General features: G+C 39.4%; 2 protein-coding genes and 2 long non-coding RNA genes across 10 annotated transcripts in view; 1 reads left to right on the forward strand and 3 right to left on the reverse strand.

Annotated features, from left to right (window-relative positions):
• Window positions 1–22,495, reverse strand: part of LOC310737846 (polymeric immunoglobulin receptor-like) — a 253,742-nt gene that overhangs the window by 205,683 nt on the left and 25,564 nt on the right. For 4 of the 7 annotated variants that reach the window (XM_083562558.1, XM_083562562.1, XM_083562560.1 and 1 more), the window contains 3 exons: window positions 10,551–10,871; window positions 8,841–9,182; window positions 1,803–2,123 (listed from right to left, as the gene is read on the reverse strand). In XM_083562558.1, coding sequence (XP_083418684.1) covers window positions 1,803–2,123; window positions 8,841–9,182; window positions 10,551–10,871 — 984 coding nt within the window. Of the gene's footprint in view, window positions 1–1,802; window positions 2,124–8,840; window positions 9,183–10,550; window positions 10,872–10,953; window positions 11,100–22,495 lie in introns of those variants that run through there. The other 3 variants (XM_083562564.1, XM_083562561.1, XM_083562559.1) reach the window with 3 other exon arrangements.
• The window catches only part of LOC310737758 (obscurin-like), a 380,181-nt gene that overhangs the window by 59,798 nt on the left and 297,888 nt on the right, over window positions 1–22,495 (forward strand). The window lies entirely within an intron of this gene.
• Window positions 743–1,217, reverse strand: LOC310739252. The gene is made up of 3 exons (XR_014537315.1): window positions 1,143–1,217; window positions 907–971; window positions 743–810 (listed from the first exon to the last, which is right to left on the reverse strand). It is a non-coding gene; the product is annotated as an uncharacterized lncRNA (long non-coding RNA).
• Window positions 14,906–15,490, reverse strand: LOC310739262. The gene is made up of 3 exons (XR_014537322.1): window positions 15,387–15,490; window positions 15,068–15,123; window positions 14,906–14,962 (listed from the first exon to the last, which is right to left on the reverse strand). It is a non-coding gene; the product is annotated as an uncharacterized lncRNA (long non-coding RNA).

Genomic DNA, 22,495 nt, shown 5'->3' on the forward strand with positions numbered 1-22,495 from the left:
AATATAATTATGCATTCACTTAAATTTGGAAAACCAAACCTGTTCCAGCATCGCAATGCCCCTGTGCACAAAGTGAGCTCCTTAAAGATCTAGTTTACATGCTATGGAGAGGAAGATCTTGAGTGGCCTGCTATAGAGCTGTGATCTCATCCCTACTGAACACCTTTGGGATGAATTGGAATGCTGACTGCACACCAGGTCTCCTCACCTATATCAGTACCTGCCTTTCGTAAAAGTCTTGTGGCTGATGAACACAAATATCCATAAGCACACTCCAAAATCTAGTGCAACATCTTCCCAAAAGAGTGGAGGGAATTATAAGGGCAAATTGGGACTAAATGTGTAATGCAATGCTTAAAAATCACATACGACCAGGTGACCTAATACTTTTGGAAATATCAGGAGGAGGAATATTCATAAAGATTTGACACACAATCTAAGATGGCAGGAACTCTGGACTTGGAGCTTCTAAATACTAAAGAGGAGCAAACATTTTGTGAAATGCTGTATTAATTGACTACATAACTCATTTTTCTGTGTATTCACTGCATTATATTGAAGATTTGCTGTTTCTACATGTAACAGTCATAACTGTGGGGTAAGAAGAAAAAGATGCGACATAATCTCCATCCAATAATTTAGCCACATAAAGCAGTGTAACTGACTGAAGTATATTCACATGAGTCCTTAACTTTAATGCTTGAAAATGCATTATTACAGCTGATGAAAATGCTGCACATAAATCACTGTTGTGTACATCAGACCTTCAGCAGATTTCTCCCCCTCATAGTCACACACTGCAAGAGGAACCTGAAAGAAAAGAGAAATAGAATAAACGTATACTCATGTTTTCACACTTTGCTTTTTTCCCTCCAAATTAACATGCGGAGTGATGAAGAAAATTACCGCTTTGTCATTTCCTGATTCTTGGTCAGAACGACTACAAAAAGAAGCTGTAGTACAAATAGAACCTGCTGAAACAAAAAGGTCAAGTAATCTGTAGTTATTAGTGTTTAATTTTCTTAACAGTGTGTGTTACAGTGTGTACAGATAAAAGTTCTATAATGTTTATGGTGGTGAATTTGAAATGATGGTAAAATTGGTTTCATTCTTCACAGGGCAAAACTAATAAAGTGATTTACCTTGAAAAATCACAAAAGGTATTGAAATTTCAATCAAAAGGGAAATTACAGATACGGTGATCACAGTGGAAGCTGTGAGGTCCCAGGTTCCTGACTGCCAGCATTCCCCGCTGGTTCCTGATCCTTCTTCATGTCCCACGGATTACCCTCGTTTACCGGATTCTACTTTCCATAACGGATTATACTTCCCGGAGGGATTGTACTTCCTTATCGGATTACACAGGGATCACGGACCCAACCCGCATCACGGTTCGTACGATCTCTAACCGGTGTTTGTGTGCTGTGTGAACATTAAAGCATGATCGAGCTACTTCCGCTTTCAACTCGTGGTTGCTACCCAAAAACAAAAATACGTAGCACATGAACTGATATAAATACATGAAGTGACTGAAATAGGAATGAAAGTTCAGTTTGCAGGTTGTTTTAATTTGCTGTTTTAAATATAATCAGGAAATAAAGTTAAATGCACAGAAAGGTGATCAAACATTTTCCCATTGACCTGCCGGAAATATTAATGTCAGTATTTAAACAGAAGATTAAAAAGTTAAAAATGTTAAAATAATAATAGTTTAGTCATGAAGTGTGATTAGTTGGTATTGTGTCTGTTAATGACACTAGAGCTTTGTGAAGATAAACAGAAGGCAGTGGTTGAAGACTCACCTTCCTTTACTTTTAGTTCCACTTCTGTGTAAATGTAATTTCCCCAAGATATTTCAACTCCACACTGATACGTCCCAGTGTCCTCTACAGTGATCTCTCTGATCATCACCCTGAACTCTGCTGATTTGGTGTCATCAAACAGTGAGAATCTTCCTGAAGTTACCCACATGTTTTTATCGCCTGTCTTTATTAGATCAGAACAGCCTGGCGATGAATCCTTAAAGAAATATTTTGGGTTTTGTGTGTATTCTGTAGTATACTTGCACTTGATAAGGACTCCTCCTCCTGAATATCCTGTTACTTCCTTGGAGTCTCCTCCATCTAACAAAACAACAAATATCCATCTGAGCAAAACCTTCCTTCATGTAACACTGCTGCTGATAGTGAGGATTATTATAAAGTGTATTTCTTTACCTGAGATCAGGCAGAAGGTGAAGATGAGGAGGAGGATCTTCATCCTGAGGTCACACACACAGATCTCCACACCAAGTCCACTTCAGAAAGATATTAAAGCTCCTGTTCTGCTACACACTGTTACTGTCTCTGTCCTGCTCTGTGAATGTGCTGCATCTTTAACAGTGTCTTAACCAGTAACTGAAGTCGTACACACTTCCCCTTCTATATGCATGAGTAAGAGCTGTTCAGGAAGTGTATGTGTGAAATATGTATGAACTACATACAGTAAACATGAAAAAGGGTTTTAAATATAAAAAAAAAACAAAAGAAACAGCATTTGGTCAGTTCCAGTATGTAAACAATCATAAGGTGTATGAGTGTTCAAGATCAGGGCATTTACTATGTGTTATTTTTCCTCTCAGTGCTCCATGATTACATTTACTCAGGAGATTTTTTTTACTCCATGTCACTGTGGACTTACTACTGCCCTCTAGAGTACAAGATGGTTAACAGCAGAATGAGAGAGAGCAGGACTGTGTTTGAATAATAACAAAACAAATTCTCTGCTGTCCGTCTGAACACGAGGGGTGTAACACAGTGACACTTTCTGTATCTGTATCTAAGTCTACAGTAAATCTCTACACAGCCCTTCTGTACGTCACTGAAGATAAGGGGATCTGCTAAATTCTGTAAATATGTAATATAGATGCTGATATAATATTACATTGTGGTGTTTAAGCTTAAAGTTTGTGCTTGAACATTTTATTTATTAAATTCCACCAGTCATGATTCAGTACTTAATATTTCAGCTCAGTATTCATCACCATTGTTCCTCAACACCTGATCAGCAAGCTGAGCTTGTTGGACCTGAACACCTTCTTATTTATTTATATTTTTTTTGCCATTTTTAAGACTCACACAGAACTCAGATTTGCTTGTGCATGTAATACGTTGCACTGTCTTTTGTGTGGGATCGTGGGTATTTGAGGAGTAGTGTAAATTTAGATAAGATTATTTTATTTGCATCTGAAATATGCAAATCAAAACTGTTATATACAGATGTATCCAAAGACCTAAACACATATCAGCTATATACATCTTAATAAATTAGAGTATCATTAAAAAGTTGATTTATTTTAGTAATTCAATACAAAAAGTGAAACTCGTATATTATATAGATTCATCACATACAGATTTATTCAGAAACACGATTCCAAAAAAGTTTGGACACTGTACAAATTATGAATAAAAAAGGAATGCAATAATTTACAAATCTTATAAATTTATATTTTATTCACATAAGAATATAGATAACATGCCAAATGTTGAAACTGAGACATTTTGAAATGTCATGCTAAATATTGGCTCATGAAATCCAAAATGAGCCAATATTTGGCATGACATTTCAAAATGAAGGGTCTTTTTATACCCTCTCAGAGTGGCAGGGTCTCTCACAAGTCAAGATGGGCAGAGGATCACCAATTCCCCCGATGCTGCGGTGAAAAATAGTGAAGCAATATCAGAAAGGAGTTTCTCAGAGAAAAATTGCAAAGAGTTTGAAGTTATCATCATCTACAGTGCATAATATCATCCAAAGATTCAGAGAATCTGGAACAATCTCTGTGCGTAAGGGTCAAGGCCGGAAAGCCATAATTGGATGCCCTTGATCTTCAGGCCCTTAGACGGCACTGCATCACATACAGGAATGCTACTGTAATGGAAATCACAACATGGGCTCAGGAATACTTCCAGAAAACATTGTCAGTGAACACAATCCACTGTGCCATTCGCCGTTGCTGGCTAAAACTCTATAGGCCAAAAAAAGAAGCCATATCTAAACATGATCCAGAAGCGAGGGCATTTTCTCTGGGCCAAGGCTCATTTAAAATGGACTGTGGCAAAGTGGAAAACTGTTCTGTGGTCAGACAAATCTAAATTTGAAGTTCTTTTCGGAAAACTGGGACATCATGTCATCTGGAATAAAAAGGATAATTAATTTCATTTCAATTCAAATCATTTTTTTTTGTATAGCACTTTTAACAATGAACATTGTCTCAAAGCAGCTTTACACAGATAATGTGGTGATTATAAGTGAATTTGTTCTTTATAAGTTTGTCCCTGATGAGCAAGCGGTGGCGACTGCGGCAAGGAAAAACTCCCCGAGATGGCATAAGGAAGAAACCTTGAGAGAAACCAGACTCAAGAGCGGGGGTGGGCAATTCATTTTTATAAGGGGCCACATGAGAAACCTGAATTGTGTCGGAGGGCCACACCAGCGATAATATTTTAGGGATGCAGCGAAATGAAAATTCTTGGCCGAAACCAAAAATTAGGAAACCAAGGCCAAAACCGAAACACCGAAAGAAAAGATTGTCAATTATTAGAACCATTGCATTTATGGCTATGAGTGTGTACTAACCTCACTAAAATCAATGCATTGCAATTCAAAGGATAAATCAATTACAAAAGTTTTTTATTTATTATTATAAATTATTGTTATTTATTTGTTACTATTCATAGTATTGACAGACAGACAGACAGACAGACAGACAGCGGTCAATAATTATCAACAACGGTCTGTTAAACGAAAATAATTGACCGCCGAACGTTTGGAAGCCCATTCAAGTGAATGGAACGTTCTAATCTACAGCATTAAGAAGAGCCGTGTAATAAATAATATTATATTATAATTATTATTATTTTCAGAATCCACAGGGAATGTTTCAAAGATCAACCCGTCGATCCACTAGAGACCACTGATCTAAGGCAATGAATTCCATAATTTTTTGTGTTATGCCTTTTGCTCTGGCACCATCACTGGAAAACTTTCTTGCCTTTTCAAAAACGTCCGCAACAGACGGAGTGCGCATGCTCGGATTGAATTTACTTTTCTGCGCCATGTTCTTCTCATATTTAGAATGGCAATCGGGATGTTTGGATTTCAGGTGATAAATTAAACCCGACTTGGAGAAACTCTTTGCAGGTACACCCCCTCTTGAAATTTCAGCATTGCATGTTTTGCAAATTGCTATCCAATATTTCTCTGAGATATTGAAATAAGTCCACACCGCAGACATGTTGGCTTTTATCCAATTAACCGTGTGGCTGCACTTTTTTATTGCGTCATTACAATTGTGTTTCTGCCGTGTTGTTTCTGTGATTTAGGTATTTTGGCCGAAAATTTTCGGTGGCCGAATTTTCGGTGCATCCCTGTAATTTATGATTGGCCTCACGCGGGCCGGACAGGGACGTACAAAGGGCCGGATGTGGCCCGCGGGCCTTAGTTTGCCCAGGTCTGCTCAAGAGGGAACCCATCCTCATCTGGGTTGCACCGAATGTCCATTTGTAGCAGATATACGATGTTGCGGGGTACAGTGATGGTGATCAGAAGCGAAAAATAGTCCTGAGTCAGTGTAGCAGACTGTTGACATTAACTACAGTCCAAATCCATCCTCAAAGCGCCCGTTCTTACTCCGGAATTTCATGGACCCACCCAAGGCGTTGATGAGAAACCGTCCCAAACTGCACAGAGTGGCCTCCAGTCGAAGAGAACACAATCCAGAGGCAGGCCTGGACGAAGTGCGAAGATCCACGGAGGGGAGAGAAGCAGGAACAGTGTTCACTGGAAACTAAGGAGCATGTTTAACTTGACCGAGAGCGAGAGAGAGAGAGAGAGAGAGAGAGAGAGAGAGAGAGAGAGAGAGAGAAGAGTGACAGGAAGAGAAGGATATGGATTATTAAGTGTCCTTACTGTTGTATGAAAGTTAATATCACTGTGCAGTTTGGACTCCGGCAAGACTCGCTATAGCAGCATAACTAAAAGGGAGAACCAGAAGGTAACAGCGACATGAGGGATCTCTGGGATAAGAGACGACCCACCACACCACCATCAACAAACCTGAGTGAACGTGTGAATGTGAGGGGACGACAGCATACAAATATCCCAGTTCACCAAACACTCAATATCCATGTTCCCTCCAGATCTGCTCCTTTACCTAAGAAAAAATCTACTGATCAAAGGCTTGACTGAATAAATATGTTTTCAACCTCGACTTGAACACTGAGACTGAGTCCCGAACACTGATTGGAAGGCTGTTCCATAACTGTCGGGCTTTATAAGAGAAAGATCTGCCCCCTGCTGTAGTCTTTGTTATTTGAGAAACCAACAGATAGCCAGCACCTTTTGATCTAAGTAGGCGTGGAGGATCATACTGGTAAAGAAGTTCACTCAGATACTGTGGTGCGAGACCGTTAAGTGCTTTATACGTCAGTAGTAGTATTTTATAATCAATGCAACATTTGATTGGGAGCCAGTGTAGACTGATTAAAACAGGGGTGATGTGGTTATATTTTCTAGATCTAGTGAGGACTCTTGCTGCTGCATTCTGAACTAACTGAAGCTTATTTATGCACTTACTCGCACACCCAGACAGTAAAGCATTACAGTAGTCTAATCTAGAAGTAACAAAAGCATGAACTAGGTCTTTGACAGCCGTACACGCTAAAACAGAAACACCATCCAGAGATGCTACGTAATCTGAAAGTTTGCTTTTATCTGCATGTGGTCCTAATAAAAGTACTTCCGTCTAATCTGAGTTGAGCAGAAGAAAGTTATCAAGCATCCACTGTCTAATGTCCTTTACACACTCCCCAACATTGTTAAGGTGATCTCTCTCATCAGGCTTTGTTGAAATATACAACTGTGTATCATCAGCATAGCAATGGAAGTGAATACCATGTTTATGTATAATTTCACCAAGAGGCAGCATATATAAAGAGAAAAGCAGTGGGCCTAAGACAGATCCTTAAGGACAACACACGTTGTTTTCAGCGCTCAGTTCAGAAGCCTGCATCTCTGATGGTATGGGGTTGCATGAATGCGTGTGGCATGGGCAGCTTACACTTCTGGAAAGGCACAATCAATCCTAAAAGGTATATCCAAGTTCTAGAACAACATATGCTCCCATACAGACGTCGTCTCTATCAGGGAAGACCTTCCATTTTCCAACATGACAATGCCAGACCACATACTGCATCAATTACAACATCATGGCTGTGTAGAACAAGGATCCGGGTACTGAAATGAAGAGCCTGCAGTCCAGATCTTTCACCCATAGAAAACCTTTGGCGCATCATAAAGAGGAAAATGCGACAAAGAAGACCTAAGACAGTTGAGCAACCAGACTGGAAATGGGACAACTTTCCTATTCCTAAACTTAAGCAACTTGTCTCCTCAGTCCGCAGATGTTTGCAGACTGTTATAAAAAGAAGAGGGGATGCCACACAGTGGTAAACATGGCCTTGTCCAAACTTTTATGAGATGTGTTGATGGCATGAAATTTTAAATCAACTTATTTTCCCTTAAAATTATACATTTTCTCAGTTTAAAAATTTGATATGTCATCTATGTTTTATTCTGGTATTCCTGTATTCAGGACCAGAAACATTCATAAAGATTTGACACGCAATCTAAGATGGCAGGAACTCTGGACTTGAAGCTTTCTAAATAATACAGAGAAGCAAACATTTTGTCAAATGCTTTATTAATTGACTACATAACTCATTTTGCTGTGTATTCACTGCATTTTATTAAAGATTTGGTGTTTCTACATGTAACTATCATGATTTTGGGGTAAGAAGAAAAAGATGTGACGTATTCTCCATCCAATAATTTATCCACATAAAGCACTGTAAATGACTGAAGTATATTCACATGAGTCCTCATCCTTAATGTTTATAACTGCATCATTAGAGCTGGTGGAATTGCTGTACATAATCACTGTTGTGTACATCAGACCTTCAGCAGATTTCTCCCCCTCATAGTCACACACTGCAAGAGGAACCTGAAAGAAAAGAGAAATAGAATAAACATATACTCATGTTTTTACACTTTGCTTTTTTTCCCACCCCAAATTAACATGCAGAGTGATGAAGAAAATTACCGCTTTGTCATTTCCAGATTCTTGGTCAGAAGACTACAAAATGAAGCTGTAGTACAAATAAAACCTGCTGAAACACAAGAGGTCAAATAATAAGTAGTTATTACTGTTTATTTTTGTAACAGTGTGTGTTACAGTGTGTACAGATAAAAGTTATAAAATGTTTATGGTGGTGAATTTGAAATTATAGTAAAATTTAACATGATTAAACAGTAAATCAAGCACTACATGTGTTTTTAGTGGATTAACAGAAACCCTCAAAATTGTAGTGGAACTTGAACTTAGCCACAAATCTGCATATAGATGGATATGATACACACAGAAACTCAGTGTTCATTAATTCATTTATTTGATTCAACAATTAATTACGTCATAAATTAATTTAATAATACATACATTTTCAGTAATTAATCTGGTCCCATTAATCACAGGGCAAAACTAATAAAGCGATTTACCTTGTATATTGCATCTCTTTTGTAAAATCACAAAAGGGATTGAAATTCCAATCAAAAGCAAAATTACAGACACAGTGATCACAGTGGAAGCTGAAAATCCTGGAGGAGAAACAGTCACTTTTATTTACCTGCTGTAAATTCATAAGGGATCAAAATCTAGTTAGGGATCACCAAATGTAGTTAGTGTATGTGTTATTGATGGGACAATGTTGATGCAACAATGTGTTTCCATGTCTCTACAAACTCACCAGAAACTGTCAGGCTGATCTGTGTAAAATAAACCTTGTATCCATGATCAGATGTCCAGGCTGCTTCAGCTCCACACCAGTATTCACCAGAATCCTGTTCAATTACATTTCTAATACTCACAGTGAAGATTTGTTCTGTTCTGTCATCATACAGGGAGAATTTCCCCACATTTACATCTTTTCTACTTTCTGTAACAGATTCACTATAAACACAAGCAGCAGGTTGCAGCCTCTTGCAAAGAAACTTGGGATAATTCCTGAGGGATTGTGGGTATTTACAGCTGATTTTTAAATCTCCTCCTACATGGACAGTCTTACTGATGGACTTCACATAGGACAAATCTGCAAATCCCAACCAATCAGATCAGGTTATATGTATACATTAGACATTTATACAGTATATTTACAGAGTAATCTGGAAGCAACATGTTTCATTTGTTAAAACACAGAATTATAGTTTGTTTTCTTCTCTAACATTCAACTTCACTACAGTGTAGGTCTCTGTTTCATCAGACACACTTACAGCACACGTGTATGTTCCAGCGTCCTTCACTGTTTAGTTTTGTTGGTATTTGAGTAAAACACAGCTGATTTGTTTTGATCTAACAGAAAGATTTTGGTTTGTCTTTATATTCATCCCCATATCTGCACTTGATGCTGATTACTACCCCTGTACAGTGAGAGCCATTATTCACAAATGTTTACCAAGAAATCCTGAAGGATAATGTCTCTCCATCTGTTCATGACTTCAAACTGAAGCGAACTTGGGTTCTGCAGCAGTGCAATGATCAAAAACACACCAGCAAGTCCACCTCTGAATGGCGAAAAAAAAAAAAAAAAAGAAGACTTTGACGTCTCCTTTTCCTGACCTGAATTCTATTGAGATGCTGTGGCATGACCTTAAAAAATGTGGTTCATGCTTGAAAACATTCCAGTGTGGCTGAATTACAACAATTCTGCATAAATGACAAAAATTCTCCACAGCGCTGTAACAGACTCAGTGCAAGTTATTGCAAACGCTTGATAGCAGTTCATGCTGCTCAGGGTGAACCAACCAGTTAGGTTAAGGGGGCAAACACTTTTTCACACAGGGCCATGTAGTTTGGGATTTTATTTTCCCTCAATAAAAAAAACCTTCATTTAAAAACTGCATGTTGTGTTTACTTGTGTTATCTTTTACTAATATTTAAATCATGTTCAAACAATTACAACTGTAATGAGGTAACTTACGGTGAAAAAAGGCAGGAGTGAAATATCAGGCAGACAGAAAAGTACAGAGCAATCAGAAACATAATGAAGTGTCCAAGCAAATAGGTAAAGAATATAATGAGCAAAGACAACATGCTCAGATACACACATTGTAATGAAAAGTCTTGCAAAGATACATGGCACATGAACTGATATAAATACAAGAAGTGACTGAAAGAAGAATGAAAGTTCGGTTTGCAGCTTGGTTTAATTTGCTGCTTTAAAAATAGTCAGGAAATAAATTCAAATGCACAGAAAGATGATTCATATTCCAGGAAAAGGCAGGAAAAGGGAATATGTTTGATGTCAGTATTTGAACAGAAGAGTACAAAGTAAAAAATATGTTGAAATGATTTAGTAATGAATATGAATGAATATGAATGTGTGATAACTTGGTCTTGCATCTGCTAATGACACTAGAGCTTTGTGAAGATAAACAGAATGCAGTGTTTGGAGACTCACCTTCATTTACTTTCAGTTCCACTGGTGTGTAAATGTCCATTGCCCAAGATTTATCAACTCCACACTGATACGTCCCAGTGTCCTTTACAGTGATCTCTCTGATCATCACACTGAACTCTGCTGATTTGGTGTCATCAAACAGTGAAAATCTTCCTGAAGTTACCCACATGTTTTTATCTCCTGTCTTTATTTGGTCAGAACAGCCTGGCGATGAACCCTTACAGAAATATTTTTGTTTTTCTGTGTAATCTGTATTATACTTGCACTTGACAAGGACTCCACCTCCTGAATATCCTGTTACTTCCTTGGAAGCTCCTCCATCTAACAAAACACCAAACATTTATCTTCCTTCATGTAACACTGCTGCTGATAGTGAGGATTATTATAAAGTGCATTTCTTTACCTGAGATCAGGCAGAGAATGAAGATGATGAGGAGGATCTTCATCCTGAGGTCACACTCACAGATCTCCACACCAACTTCACTTCAGAAAGATATTAAAGCTCCTGTTCTGCTACACACTGTTACTGTCTCTGTCCTGCTCTGTGAATGTGCTGCATCTTTAACAGTGTCTTAACCAGTAACTGATGCCATGCCCACTTCCCCTTCTATATTCATTAGAAAGAGCTGTGGAAAGAGCTCAGGATGTGTGTGTGTGTGTGTGTGTGTGTGTGTGTGTGTGTGTGTGTGTGTGTGTGTGTGTGTGTGTGTGTGTGTGTGTGTGTGTGTGTGTGTGTGTGTGCGTGTGTGTCTGTGTCTGTGTCTGTGAAATAAGTGTGAATTGCAATAGAACAATACAAAATATTTTTGACAGAAAACAGCCTTTGTAAACAATTATATAAATGTTTATAAGTGTTTAATATCAGGGCATGTGAGCAATTTACTGGATATTTATTACTCCAAGGCACTGTGTACTGTCTACTGCTCTCTACAGTACTTTTTAGAGGTTAACCGCAGAATGAGAGAGAGCGGGACTGTTTGATTTATAAAAGGTTCAGAAAATTTCAGAGATCAGCTTCTTGCACAACAAATTCTCTGCTGTTCAGTGTGGGCACTAAAATACATGATAATGAAGCTGTGGCTTTAAACAATCAGATCTGCAGTGGGTAAACTGGGGCTATCTAACAGGCATATAATAATGGTGGCATTTTCAAATCCTTTGATTGGATGGATACAGAGCGCACTAGTCAGAGCTCCCAAACCACATCTGTAGCAGGCTACGCAAGCTGAAATATATTTCTGCAGCTAATAGATGTTTTTTGTATTCCACAATGGCTGACAGAGGAGAAGAAATTAATTTGGTTTCAAATACAGTTAAAGGGCCATTTTTAAATTAACTTCTCAAGAAAAGCTGGACATTTGTCTAGAATTGACACAAAAAACACACAATTAGCCTTTATTAAAAATTGCAAGGAAACCCGCAATCCCCAGGGCTTGTGTGGTCTAAGAACTCAAAGGGTGCTACAAAAATGCATGGAAAAGTCAAGATCATTTTATGATGTTAATATTAATGTTTCTGCTAAAGTTGATGTATGTGGTGCAGGTGTAGCTGCAGTGAAAGGGGACTTGTTGAATTGCTTTAGTAATACATTCATTCTGGCTGCATGAGAGAGACCTGTCTGTGATACAGCGCTCTGTTATACTGCGTTTCTGTATGATATTGATGTAAATATTTCTATAACCGTGGTGTAAAATGCACAGCCTGCCAATGCATTTCACAGATGCATCAATAAATTAATCAATAAATACATCTTTATATTGGTTCAGCCAATAAAATACTTAAGTAACATTAAACTGCAGAAACTTATTGTTCATTATTTTATTGCATAACAAATGTAACAGTGCCTAATCAATTTCTTCACAAAAACAACAACTTTATATATGTAAAAGATTATATTATATACATTATACTGTATCCTGTAAAAAGAGGCACTGATGTCAATACAAAAAAAATTATTCAGGCACAAAGAAATGCACGCAATCTGCAACTATTATATACTGTATATCTTTTCTTTAAACGGAACCTGTCTATTAATAAAAAATGAAATTGTCTGAACTAAGGAAATTCATGGAATTAAGTGGACTACAGGTGTGGTAATGTCACTTCTCAGTCGGGCCAACAGGTGGTATATAGTAAATAATGAGAATATTAGATATATGATTGAAATAAATGAATTATGAATTATAAATTCTAAAATACATATATGAGTTACATATATATAAAAATTAGAGCAGTACAATTTTTGTATCAATGTGGAAGAATATCTGCTCAGGTTATCACCCTATTTCCCTCATTAAAGCTGTTTTCTTAGTCAGGCCCACAACAGTGCATCATGTCAAGAAATCTATCACCAGGAAGTCTATTTGTCCAGAAACAAATAACAGAAATCCACAGGAAAAAAAGGGGAAAACTAAATCTTCTCAGGAATACTAAAGCAAAAGCCTAGCCCAGCCCAAAACCCTTTATTAGAAAAAAAACTACACACTGAAAAGGACAATGGAACATTTCCCTTGGAAATACAAGGGAACAAAACTGTTGTTTAAGTAAGCGCTTTATGCGGGGATCTGTGCAGTCATGAGCTTAAAATGCAAGCAGAATTCCGACTGTGTGTTCCTTCCTGCCCCGCTTCATCCGATGTGTTGTTTGCTTAGCTTAGGAGCTTGCTTAGTTGGTTCGAGAGAGTGCCAACTGTTATCATTTTTGGCCGTGCGGCCATGCATTCCCGGAGAACGCTCTCCGAGGTAAGCGCTCTCCCTCGCGGCACAGGTCCCGATTTTGCCGAGGTGAAGCTGAAGGTCGTGGGGCTTGTAGGCCAACCTAGCAGAAGGCATGGAGATGGATGAGTCCTCTCCTGCTGGGCCGAGCTCCCAGGGAAAGCATCACTTCGGCGGTTCCTTCTTCCGGCACGTGTAACGCGGTGCTCATGATTTCTTCCGACAAAGAGGGAAATTTTTCGAATGCTAGCAAGCCCACGGACTTCTCACAGCCTCAAGGAGCTCCTGTTTGTAGTGACATGTGTCGTTGCTAAGCTAGTGATAGCTTGGCTCGATGAGTAGTGGAAGCAACGCGTTTCCTGCAAGCTGGAGGAGCATTTCCTGCATTCCGTAGCACAGCCTCTGCCCCGGGGCCTACCGTTGTATTTTTTTTCCCGACCAGGAGTGTAGTAGGTTGGGAAAAAAAACCCAAGGCCCCCAGGGTGGGGCCCGAGCAGGTTCTAGTCCTGGAGCAAGAAGTACGCATCCTCCTGAGGCAAGGGGCCATCAAATTGGTTCCTCCCTCTGTCAGAGAGTCAGTCTAATACGACCAGTGCTTTGTTGTTTAGAAGAAGGACGGCGGATTGAGGCCGATGGTATGGGACTTGGGCGTGGTATGGGACTTGACCGTGCTGTGGGCAGTATTGTCTCCCACTCGGATTGCAGCCATTCTCACAGCAGTCAGGAGAGTGAGAGAAGGCCAACCACTCACTGTAAGGCCAGAAGGACAGAGGGTTCTCCCGATGGGGCAGCCCACTCCGTACTATCAATGTTTTGAGGCGAGCTCTTTAAACCTTGGATATATGGAGGGAACACGCGTTCCTGTCTCAAGGCCCCGTCCTGGGAGCACCTTGTCGTCGCATAACGCTAACGACAGATGCATCCCTCATGGGGTATGGAGCGGTAACGAGTGACAACCGTACTCCCTGCATCCCTGAAAGTGCTTACCTTCTCTTTCCTCAGAAGCTAATGTCGCTACCATCGCTCAGCCGTTTTGTACCTTCCTGGTTTACGCAACGCCGGCCACCGATGACGACTTGCCCATTGGGCGGATTTTACACGTGATTCAGAGCGTGGACAACGCGGGGGCGTTTTGATGCAGCGTTTTGTTCCCTCAGGGAACTACGGTTACATACGTAACCTAGAGACATTCTATACCACAACTAAACCATCTACATCTTTTTGCTTCACATTGTTTGGGAGATGGAAGATGGGAATAAGCAGAATAAATATCTAAACAAAACAGTACATTTCCAATGACACAGAGTTAAAATTATGAAAAAAAGAGTCAAATTAATCACCATAACTGACTGCATTGTATTCACTTGGCAAAAAAAAGTCTGTGTTATTACATCATTAGAGCCGGTGGTTGTGGTGTAAAAACTGTTGCTACATCAAACTTTCTTCTGTTCTCTATCAGAGGGACTTTAGTGTAACTGAACTGTGGAGTAAAAGTCCTGATCAGGGGGGTTTGTGAGACCTTAAACAGTAAAATAAACAATAGGATTGCAGGTCTGTGTTTGCATAAACAGTTTGAGGAAGCTCAGAAGGGAATATGTGTAGTTGAGAAGTAGCGTAAATGGCGGAATATCTACTGTCTGAGGCAGAAAGCCATCTGGTGTCTTTAATCTCCTCATACTCACAGAGAGCAGGAGGAACCTGATAGAAACGGAAACAGACAGAAATAAATAAATAAGTTTTTCACCCCAATTTGTTTCTTAATAAACTTTGGTAGTAATAAAACTCAGTGATAAAGACAATCACCTCTTGGTTGTTCCCTGTGATTTGGACAGAAGTCCTGTGAGAAGCAGCTGTACCTCCTTAAACAGCAGTCAAGTCGTCAAAAAATTTTATAATTGTTGTTATTGTAATGTTTTATTGAGTTTTGTTTGGAAAATCAATTAGGAATCATCCATTTCCAGTAAATTCTTTAATTATTCCATTACAGGACATCATACATTCACCTACCAGTATGCCTTTACAAGGTCAACCTGAGTTTAAGATTAAATACTGGACACTGGAACTGTGAGACAGCAAAACTACCTGCTGTGTGTGTGTTTTTTTTGTGTGTATGTGTGTATACATTTCATCTTTTGTCCTTTTTGTAGAATCACAAGCAGGACTAAGATTCCACTCAGAAGTAGCAGCAGAATTACACATACATTGATCACAGTGAAAGTAGAAAATCCTGGAAGAAAAACAATCTCTTTTACATACATTCTGTACATTCATAAGGGATCAAATTCACCAAAATAATGTAGTTAGAGTATGTTTGCGGTGCACATCTGAGCAAAATCACCTCCTAAAGAAGAAGCTGGAGTACATACAATGATGATGATGATGTTGATGATGAAGACAAAAGTCGTGAAGGTTGTGTAGGTATTGAGGTTAAAACTGGGGCACGTGGATCTAAAGCAGTGAAGCATTTAATTACATAATGAATAACATGAAGTAAGTGAATCAAATAAATGACTGATAGCAGTACAGATGCAACACAATACATTTTACATTTTGTAAGTTTGAAACATCAGAAAAACTCTATGATGGACATGGAGACAATGCAGAGACAAACTCACCAGTAACTGTCAGGTTAAATAACATGTAATAAATAACATGTAAGTGAATCTAGTATGTAACTAATAACAGTACAAATGCAACACAATACATTTTACATTTTGTAAGTTTGTAAGAAAAACTGTATGATGGACATGGAGACAATGTGGACACAAATTTACCAATAACTGCCAGGTTGATCTGTTTGAAATAAACCCTGTATTCATGATCAGATGTCCAGGCTGCTTCACCTCCACACCAGAATTCAACAGAATCCTGCTCAGTTACATTTTTAATACTCACAGTGAAGATTTGTTCTGTTCTGTCATCATACAGTGAGAATTTCCTCACATTTCATGTTTTTTTTTTTTACTGTCTTTAACAGATTCTTTATAAGGACATAAAGCAGGTTGAAGTCCTTTGCAGACAAACTTGGTCTCACTCCTGAGGGATTGTGGGTATTTACAGCTGACATTCGAATTTCCTCCTACATGGACCGTCTTACTGATGGACTTCTCATAGAACATCAAACAGTGAGAATCTTCCTGGAGTTACCCACTCGTTTTTAGCTCCTGTCTTTATTTGGTCAGGACATCTCAACCCTGCCAATTAATCCTTACAGAAATATTTTTAGGTTTTGTTTGAATTTTCTATCATACTATCACTTGATAAGGACTCCTTCACCAATATATCATTCACAAGTGCAATGCAAAATTCTTTTAAATTTCTTCAAAATTCAGTTCTCCAGAATTAACGTCACTAAGGATATTTATTACTCTATTTATTTGATGCAAGTGTGTACTGCTTTACTGCCCTCTAGAGTCCAAGGTGTGTAACAAATGGAGAAAGATTTAATTATTCCGAATGCCACAGAGTATGGACGATATGTGTGTGGACATACACTAGAGCAGTGGTCCCCAACCCCTGGGCCGCAGACCGGCACCAGTCCGTGGGTCATTTAGTACCGGGCCGCACAGAAAGAATACATAACTTACAATTTTTCCGTTTTATTTATTATCTGATTATGAACAATGTTTTATTTTGGAAAATTACCGGAATCTCTCTGCCACATCTGTCTATGACTCACTCTTGATGCATGTGAAGATGCCTCGGTCACATGTCTTACCAACATCCGCTACCTTCCTAAAGGGGCTGCTCCGGCCGCTAACAGATAATACATTACCGCTAAATTCAATCCCCCAAGCTAGCACTTTTATTATTCATATACATTATATCATTTTACTTTGTTGTATTTATCCACCACACCTTAAAGGCCGATCCCTGTAAATATTGTCCAACATTAAACCCGGTCCGTGAAAATATTGTCCAACATTAATCCGGTCTGTGGTGCAAAAAAGGTTGGGGACCACTGCACTAGAGGTCTCAGTGACACTTTCTGCATCTGCCTTCACATGAATAATTTACATATACACACACATTTGCATGCAAATATTTTCCCTAATTAAAATTTATTCTGCAGATTCCAAATGTACTATTTGTACACAGGGAGCTCAGTGGTTAAAGTGCTGGGTTACTGATCTGAAAGTTAGGGATTCACCGGTATTGCCAAGCTGCCACTCTTGGGCCCTTGAGCAAGGCCCTTAACCCTCTATGCTCCAGGGGTGTTGTATCATGGCTGACCCTGCGATCTGATCCCAGCTTCTGGGCAAGCTGGTATATGCGAAGAACGAATTTCACTGTACTGTAATGTATATGTGAAAAATAAAGGCTATTCTTTTCTATTCCAACAGTGCACAGTGTAACAAATTGAGTCACCCAAGTATGAACAATATTGAATCTAAATTCAATAATCAATAATTAAACGATTTTTTTTTTTGTGGACCTACCAAAATTGATTGGCTGAAAATAATATCAATTAACCTTAAAATGAACAACCTAATAGTGAACATATGAGACATGCCAGTAAACAAATATATTTTGAGTTTTAGTTTTGTATTTAGTTAATTTTTTGTATTAAGTTAGTTTTAAATAATCAGTCAGGAATCATTAATTTCTAGTAAATGCTTTATACCAGTGCAATTCATTACATTGCACATCAACAGACCAGCTGTATTTCTGTGAGACAGAGTTGCATTACTTCTGCATAATCATTGTTTAGTTACACAACACTAAATGTGTTAAACATTTTGTAATGTCCTTTGAGTGTACATCTTTCATCTTGTGTCATGTCTGTAGAACCACAAGCAGGACTGCGATTTTAAACAGAAGTCCTAGAAGCAGTAAGGTAGAAGCAGTGATGGCTCGGCCATTACCATCTAATATTAAGGAATTACAAAGGTTCCTGGGTTTTGTGAACATCTATCAATAATTTATTTGAAATGGCAGGTCTATTCATTACATTTCCATTGTTGAGATGTGTGGTAATAGTTTCTCATATTCAGAACTGTTAATGCAAACTGTGGTCCTGAGCTATTGTAGTAGTAATATTGATTACAGACCAAATCCATTCACAAGTTCTTGAGTTACTCAGTGACTTCTTGAATCTTTAGACTGTAGATGTGGAACTATCCCCAGCTGCACAGAGTGGTATCCAATTGAAGAGAACTCCATCCATGTAGGGCATCAGGATGACTCAGGCAGATCAGAAGAGAGGAAAATGACAGGAACACTTGTCACTGGTACCTCAGGAACATGTAAACTAGACAGACAGAGAAAGAGAGTGAGGGAGAAAGAGTGAGAGACAGAGAGAGAGAGAGAGAGAGAGAGAGAGAGAGAGAGAGAGAGAGAGAGAGAGAGAGAGCAGGAGGAAGGGAGAGAAGGAGAGAAAAGGGGTTAGGGTTAGGGTTAGGGTTAGGCTCAATCCAACAAGCCCACTCCATCAAACTGTCCACCTAACAAACAATGCATGTCTTGCACCACATCCATAAATCTCCTCGTTGGCCTTTCTCTTCCTCCTTTCTGACAGCTCCATTCTCAGCATTCTTGTACAGACAAACCCCATATCCCTCCTTTGAACATGTCCAAACCAACTCAATCTTGTCTTTTTCACATTAGTCCCCAAAACGTCCTACATGCGCTGTTTCTCTAATAACCTCATTTCTAATCCTGTCTATCCTTGTCACTCCCAAATGAAATCTTTGCATCATCAGCTCTGCTGCCTCCAGCTCCACCTCCTGTCTTTTAATCAATGCCACTGCCTCTAAACCATATAACATCGCAGGTCTCACCACAGTCCTATACACTTTTCCTTTCACTCTTGCAGGTACCCTTCTATCACAAATAACTCCTGCCACTCTTCTCCACCCACTCCACCCTGCCTGCACTATTTTCTTCACTTTTCAAACACACTCTTCATTACTTTGCACTGTTGACCACAGGTACCTGAACTCCTGAACTCACACACATGTACTCTGTCTTACTCTTACTGACTTTCATTCCCCTTCTTTCCAGTGTGTACCTCCACCTCTCCAGGCTCTTCTAAACCTGCTCCCTACTCTCCCCACAAATCACAATATTATCCGCAAACATCATAGTCCACAGAGACTCCTGTCTGACCCTGTCCTTCAACCTGTTCATCACCACTGCAAACAGGAAAGTGATCAGAGCCAAACCTTGATGCAGCCCAAACTCCAGTCTGTCGTTCCTACTGCACACTTCATTGCTGTCACACTGTCCTTATACCTGTCCTGCACCACCCTCACATACTTCTCTGACTCACCTGACTTCCTCATACAACTCCTCTCTCGGCACCCTGTCGTACGCTTTCTCAAAATCCACAAACACACCATGCAACTCCTTCTAACCTACTCTATACTTCTCCATCAACATTCTCAAAGCAAATATTGTGTTCTCAGCATGGAACAATACTGTTGCTCACAGATGGTCACCTCGTCACTCAGCCTGACTTTCACTGATCTTTCTCATAACTTCATGGTGTGACTGATCAACTTTACTTCCCTGTAATTATTGCAGGTCTGCACATCTCCCTTATTCTTAAAGATCAGCACCAGCACACTCCTTCTCTATTTCTCAGGCATCCTCTCACCTTCTAAAATCCTGTTAAACAATCTGGTTAAAAACTCCACTGCCATCTCTCCTAAACATCTCCATGCTTCTACCGGTATGTCATCTGGTCCTACTGACTTTCCACTCTTCATCCTGTTGATCACTGCTCTCACTTCCCCCTTACTAATCGTTTCCACTTCCTGCTTCACCATCTTCACATCATCCAACCTTCTCTCTCTCTCTCTCTCTCTCTCTCTCTCTCTCTCTCTCTCTCTCTCTCTCTCTCTCTCTCTCTCATTTTCCTCATTCAACAGCTTCTCCAAATATTCTCTCCATCTTCTCACCTCACACTCCTCACTAGTCAACACACTTTCATCTCTATTCTTTATTGCTCTAAATTGTAGCACATCCACCGAGCCTCTGTCTGACCTCTTCCCTGAACCTCACACTACTGTCTTCCTCCTTCAGTTTCCACCATATTATTCTTCTTTCAGTCTTCACTCTCCTCCTCTTCTTCCACACCTTCAAAGCCATCCAACAGACCACTATCTAATGCTGTCTAACTACACTTTCCCTTGCCAACACCTTATAGTCTCCAATCTTCTTCAGGTTGCATCTTCTACATAGGACATAGTCCAACTGTGTGCTTTTTCCTTCACTCTTATATGTTAACCACTCCATTTCCATTCTTTAGCAAGATCTACCTCCATCTCCCTTCCACATTCCTCTTTTTAAAGCCATACCTACCAATTACTTCCTCATCACCTCTATTCCCTTCACCTACATGCCCATTAAAATCTTCCCCAATCACTAATCTTTCTTTCCTAGGTTTACTCTTCACCACTTCATCTAACTCACTCCAGAATTTTTCTTTCTCCTCCATTTCACAACCCACTTGTGGAGCAAAGGCACTGATAACATTTATCATCACCCCTTTAACTTCCAGCTTCACAATTATCACTCTATTAGAAACTATTTTCACCTCCACTACACTCTTACTATACTCTTCCTTCAGAATCACCCCTACACCATTTCTCTTTCCATCCACACCATAATAGAACAGTTAAAAAGGTTGCACAAGTTTTGGGTTTACCAACCCAAACCTCCACTCTCCTCCACTTCTCCTTTCCCTGCTGTCTCTGTAGATGTCTTCCTTCTCTCCTTCTCCTCCAGCCAAGAGTAGCCTAATTTCCACTGGTACTCTGATGGCTAACAATACCTGTGGCAGTCGTTGGTAACCCGGGCCTCGACCAATCCAGTAGGAAATTCTGGTTCGTGACTGTCAGGGATCCTCCTGTCACGCCTCCCTCCGAGGCTCTCTCTCAGCCTCTCCCGGCGCTAATCGCCGGCACCTGTTACTCAGTTCCCGTTTTCACCTCACTCGTTGTCGGATTTACATGGTTACTACAGTGATCTACCGGACTCCTGACCGCCAGCGTTCCCCGCTGGTTCCTGCTCCTGGTTCTGGAGGAACGGATTACACTCATGATCCTGGATTATGCTTTTGTTACGGATTATATTTTTTTTTACGGATCACCTTGTACCCGCTTTCCCGATTTACCCCGCATTGCGGTTCGTAACACTTCTAAACTCCGGTTTTGTATCTGCACGTCAATAAAGAATGATTGAGTTTATCCCGTTCCCTTCGCGTGGTCACTGTCCTGACAGTGACCTGCATATTTGATTTGGGAAATGTTTTATGCTAGGCTGGGTTGGACTTTATTACTAACCTCCCAATTTATTAGTGACATTATAACATCATTGATGACATTGGTGACATTATCATAATAATCATATTGTTATAATGTCATAATCTTTTATCTGGTAACATCATTATATGTTATTTTATGGTGCAATGTGCAATGAGGGGCAGTATTAGCTTTAATTTGCCACTTTTTAATGACACTCATACAGAAGTCAGATTTGCTGGTGCATGTAATTCTTTGCTGTCAGAAACATTTTAATGAAGCTTCTGAATAAATCCCAGTGTTTAAGTGGTTAAGAAAAACCTGAAATGTATATTGGGAATCGGGATCCGAGACACCGATTTCTTTCTCAGCGACTTGCTTTTTCCGTTTATCATTGTCACCTCTGACTTATTTAGTATACAAGGCTAAATCTGGATCTCTGCAAAGTTGCTTTTTGATAGATTCTATTAAAAGCACATACAAATAAAAATCCAAATTATAGCATTTCTTCAGTGGCAGAACATCAGGACCTGCAAGGCCTTCTCTAATGGCCTAAACACTATCAGAACCATTGACTTTATAATATTTTTTTTTACAGTAATATAAAATAAATTATTCCCAATAGTCTAATTTCTTCATTACAAAACTTTTTTTTTTTGGGTTTAAGGGCCTTGTTTAGGTGAAAAGGAATGGCAGTTTGGTGTGGCTGGGATTTGAACTCGAACTTTGGATGCAAAGTCCAGTGACTCAACCACTAAATTACCACCTCCCTATTTTCTCTTGGTTGGTCTGCTTCCAGGAGTGTATGTTTATGTTAGAGTTCTGTCCAATTCTATTTCAGACAACATGTTGCCAGAGTCAAGGAAGATTGCTGTAAGGCCTTCAGAATCAGCACCTGAAGCCTAAAATACATGAGAATGAAGCTGTGCTTTTAATCAATCAGATCTGCAATGTGTAAACTGGGGACATCTAGCCATCACATCCT

Source organism: Silurus aristotelis (genome assembly GCF_946808225.1).
Source record: "Silurus aristotelis genome assembly, chromosome: 2".
NCBI lineage: Eukaryota > Metazoa > Chordata > Actinopteri > Siluriformes > Siluridae > Silurus > Silurus aristotelis.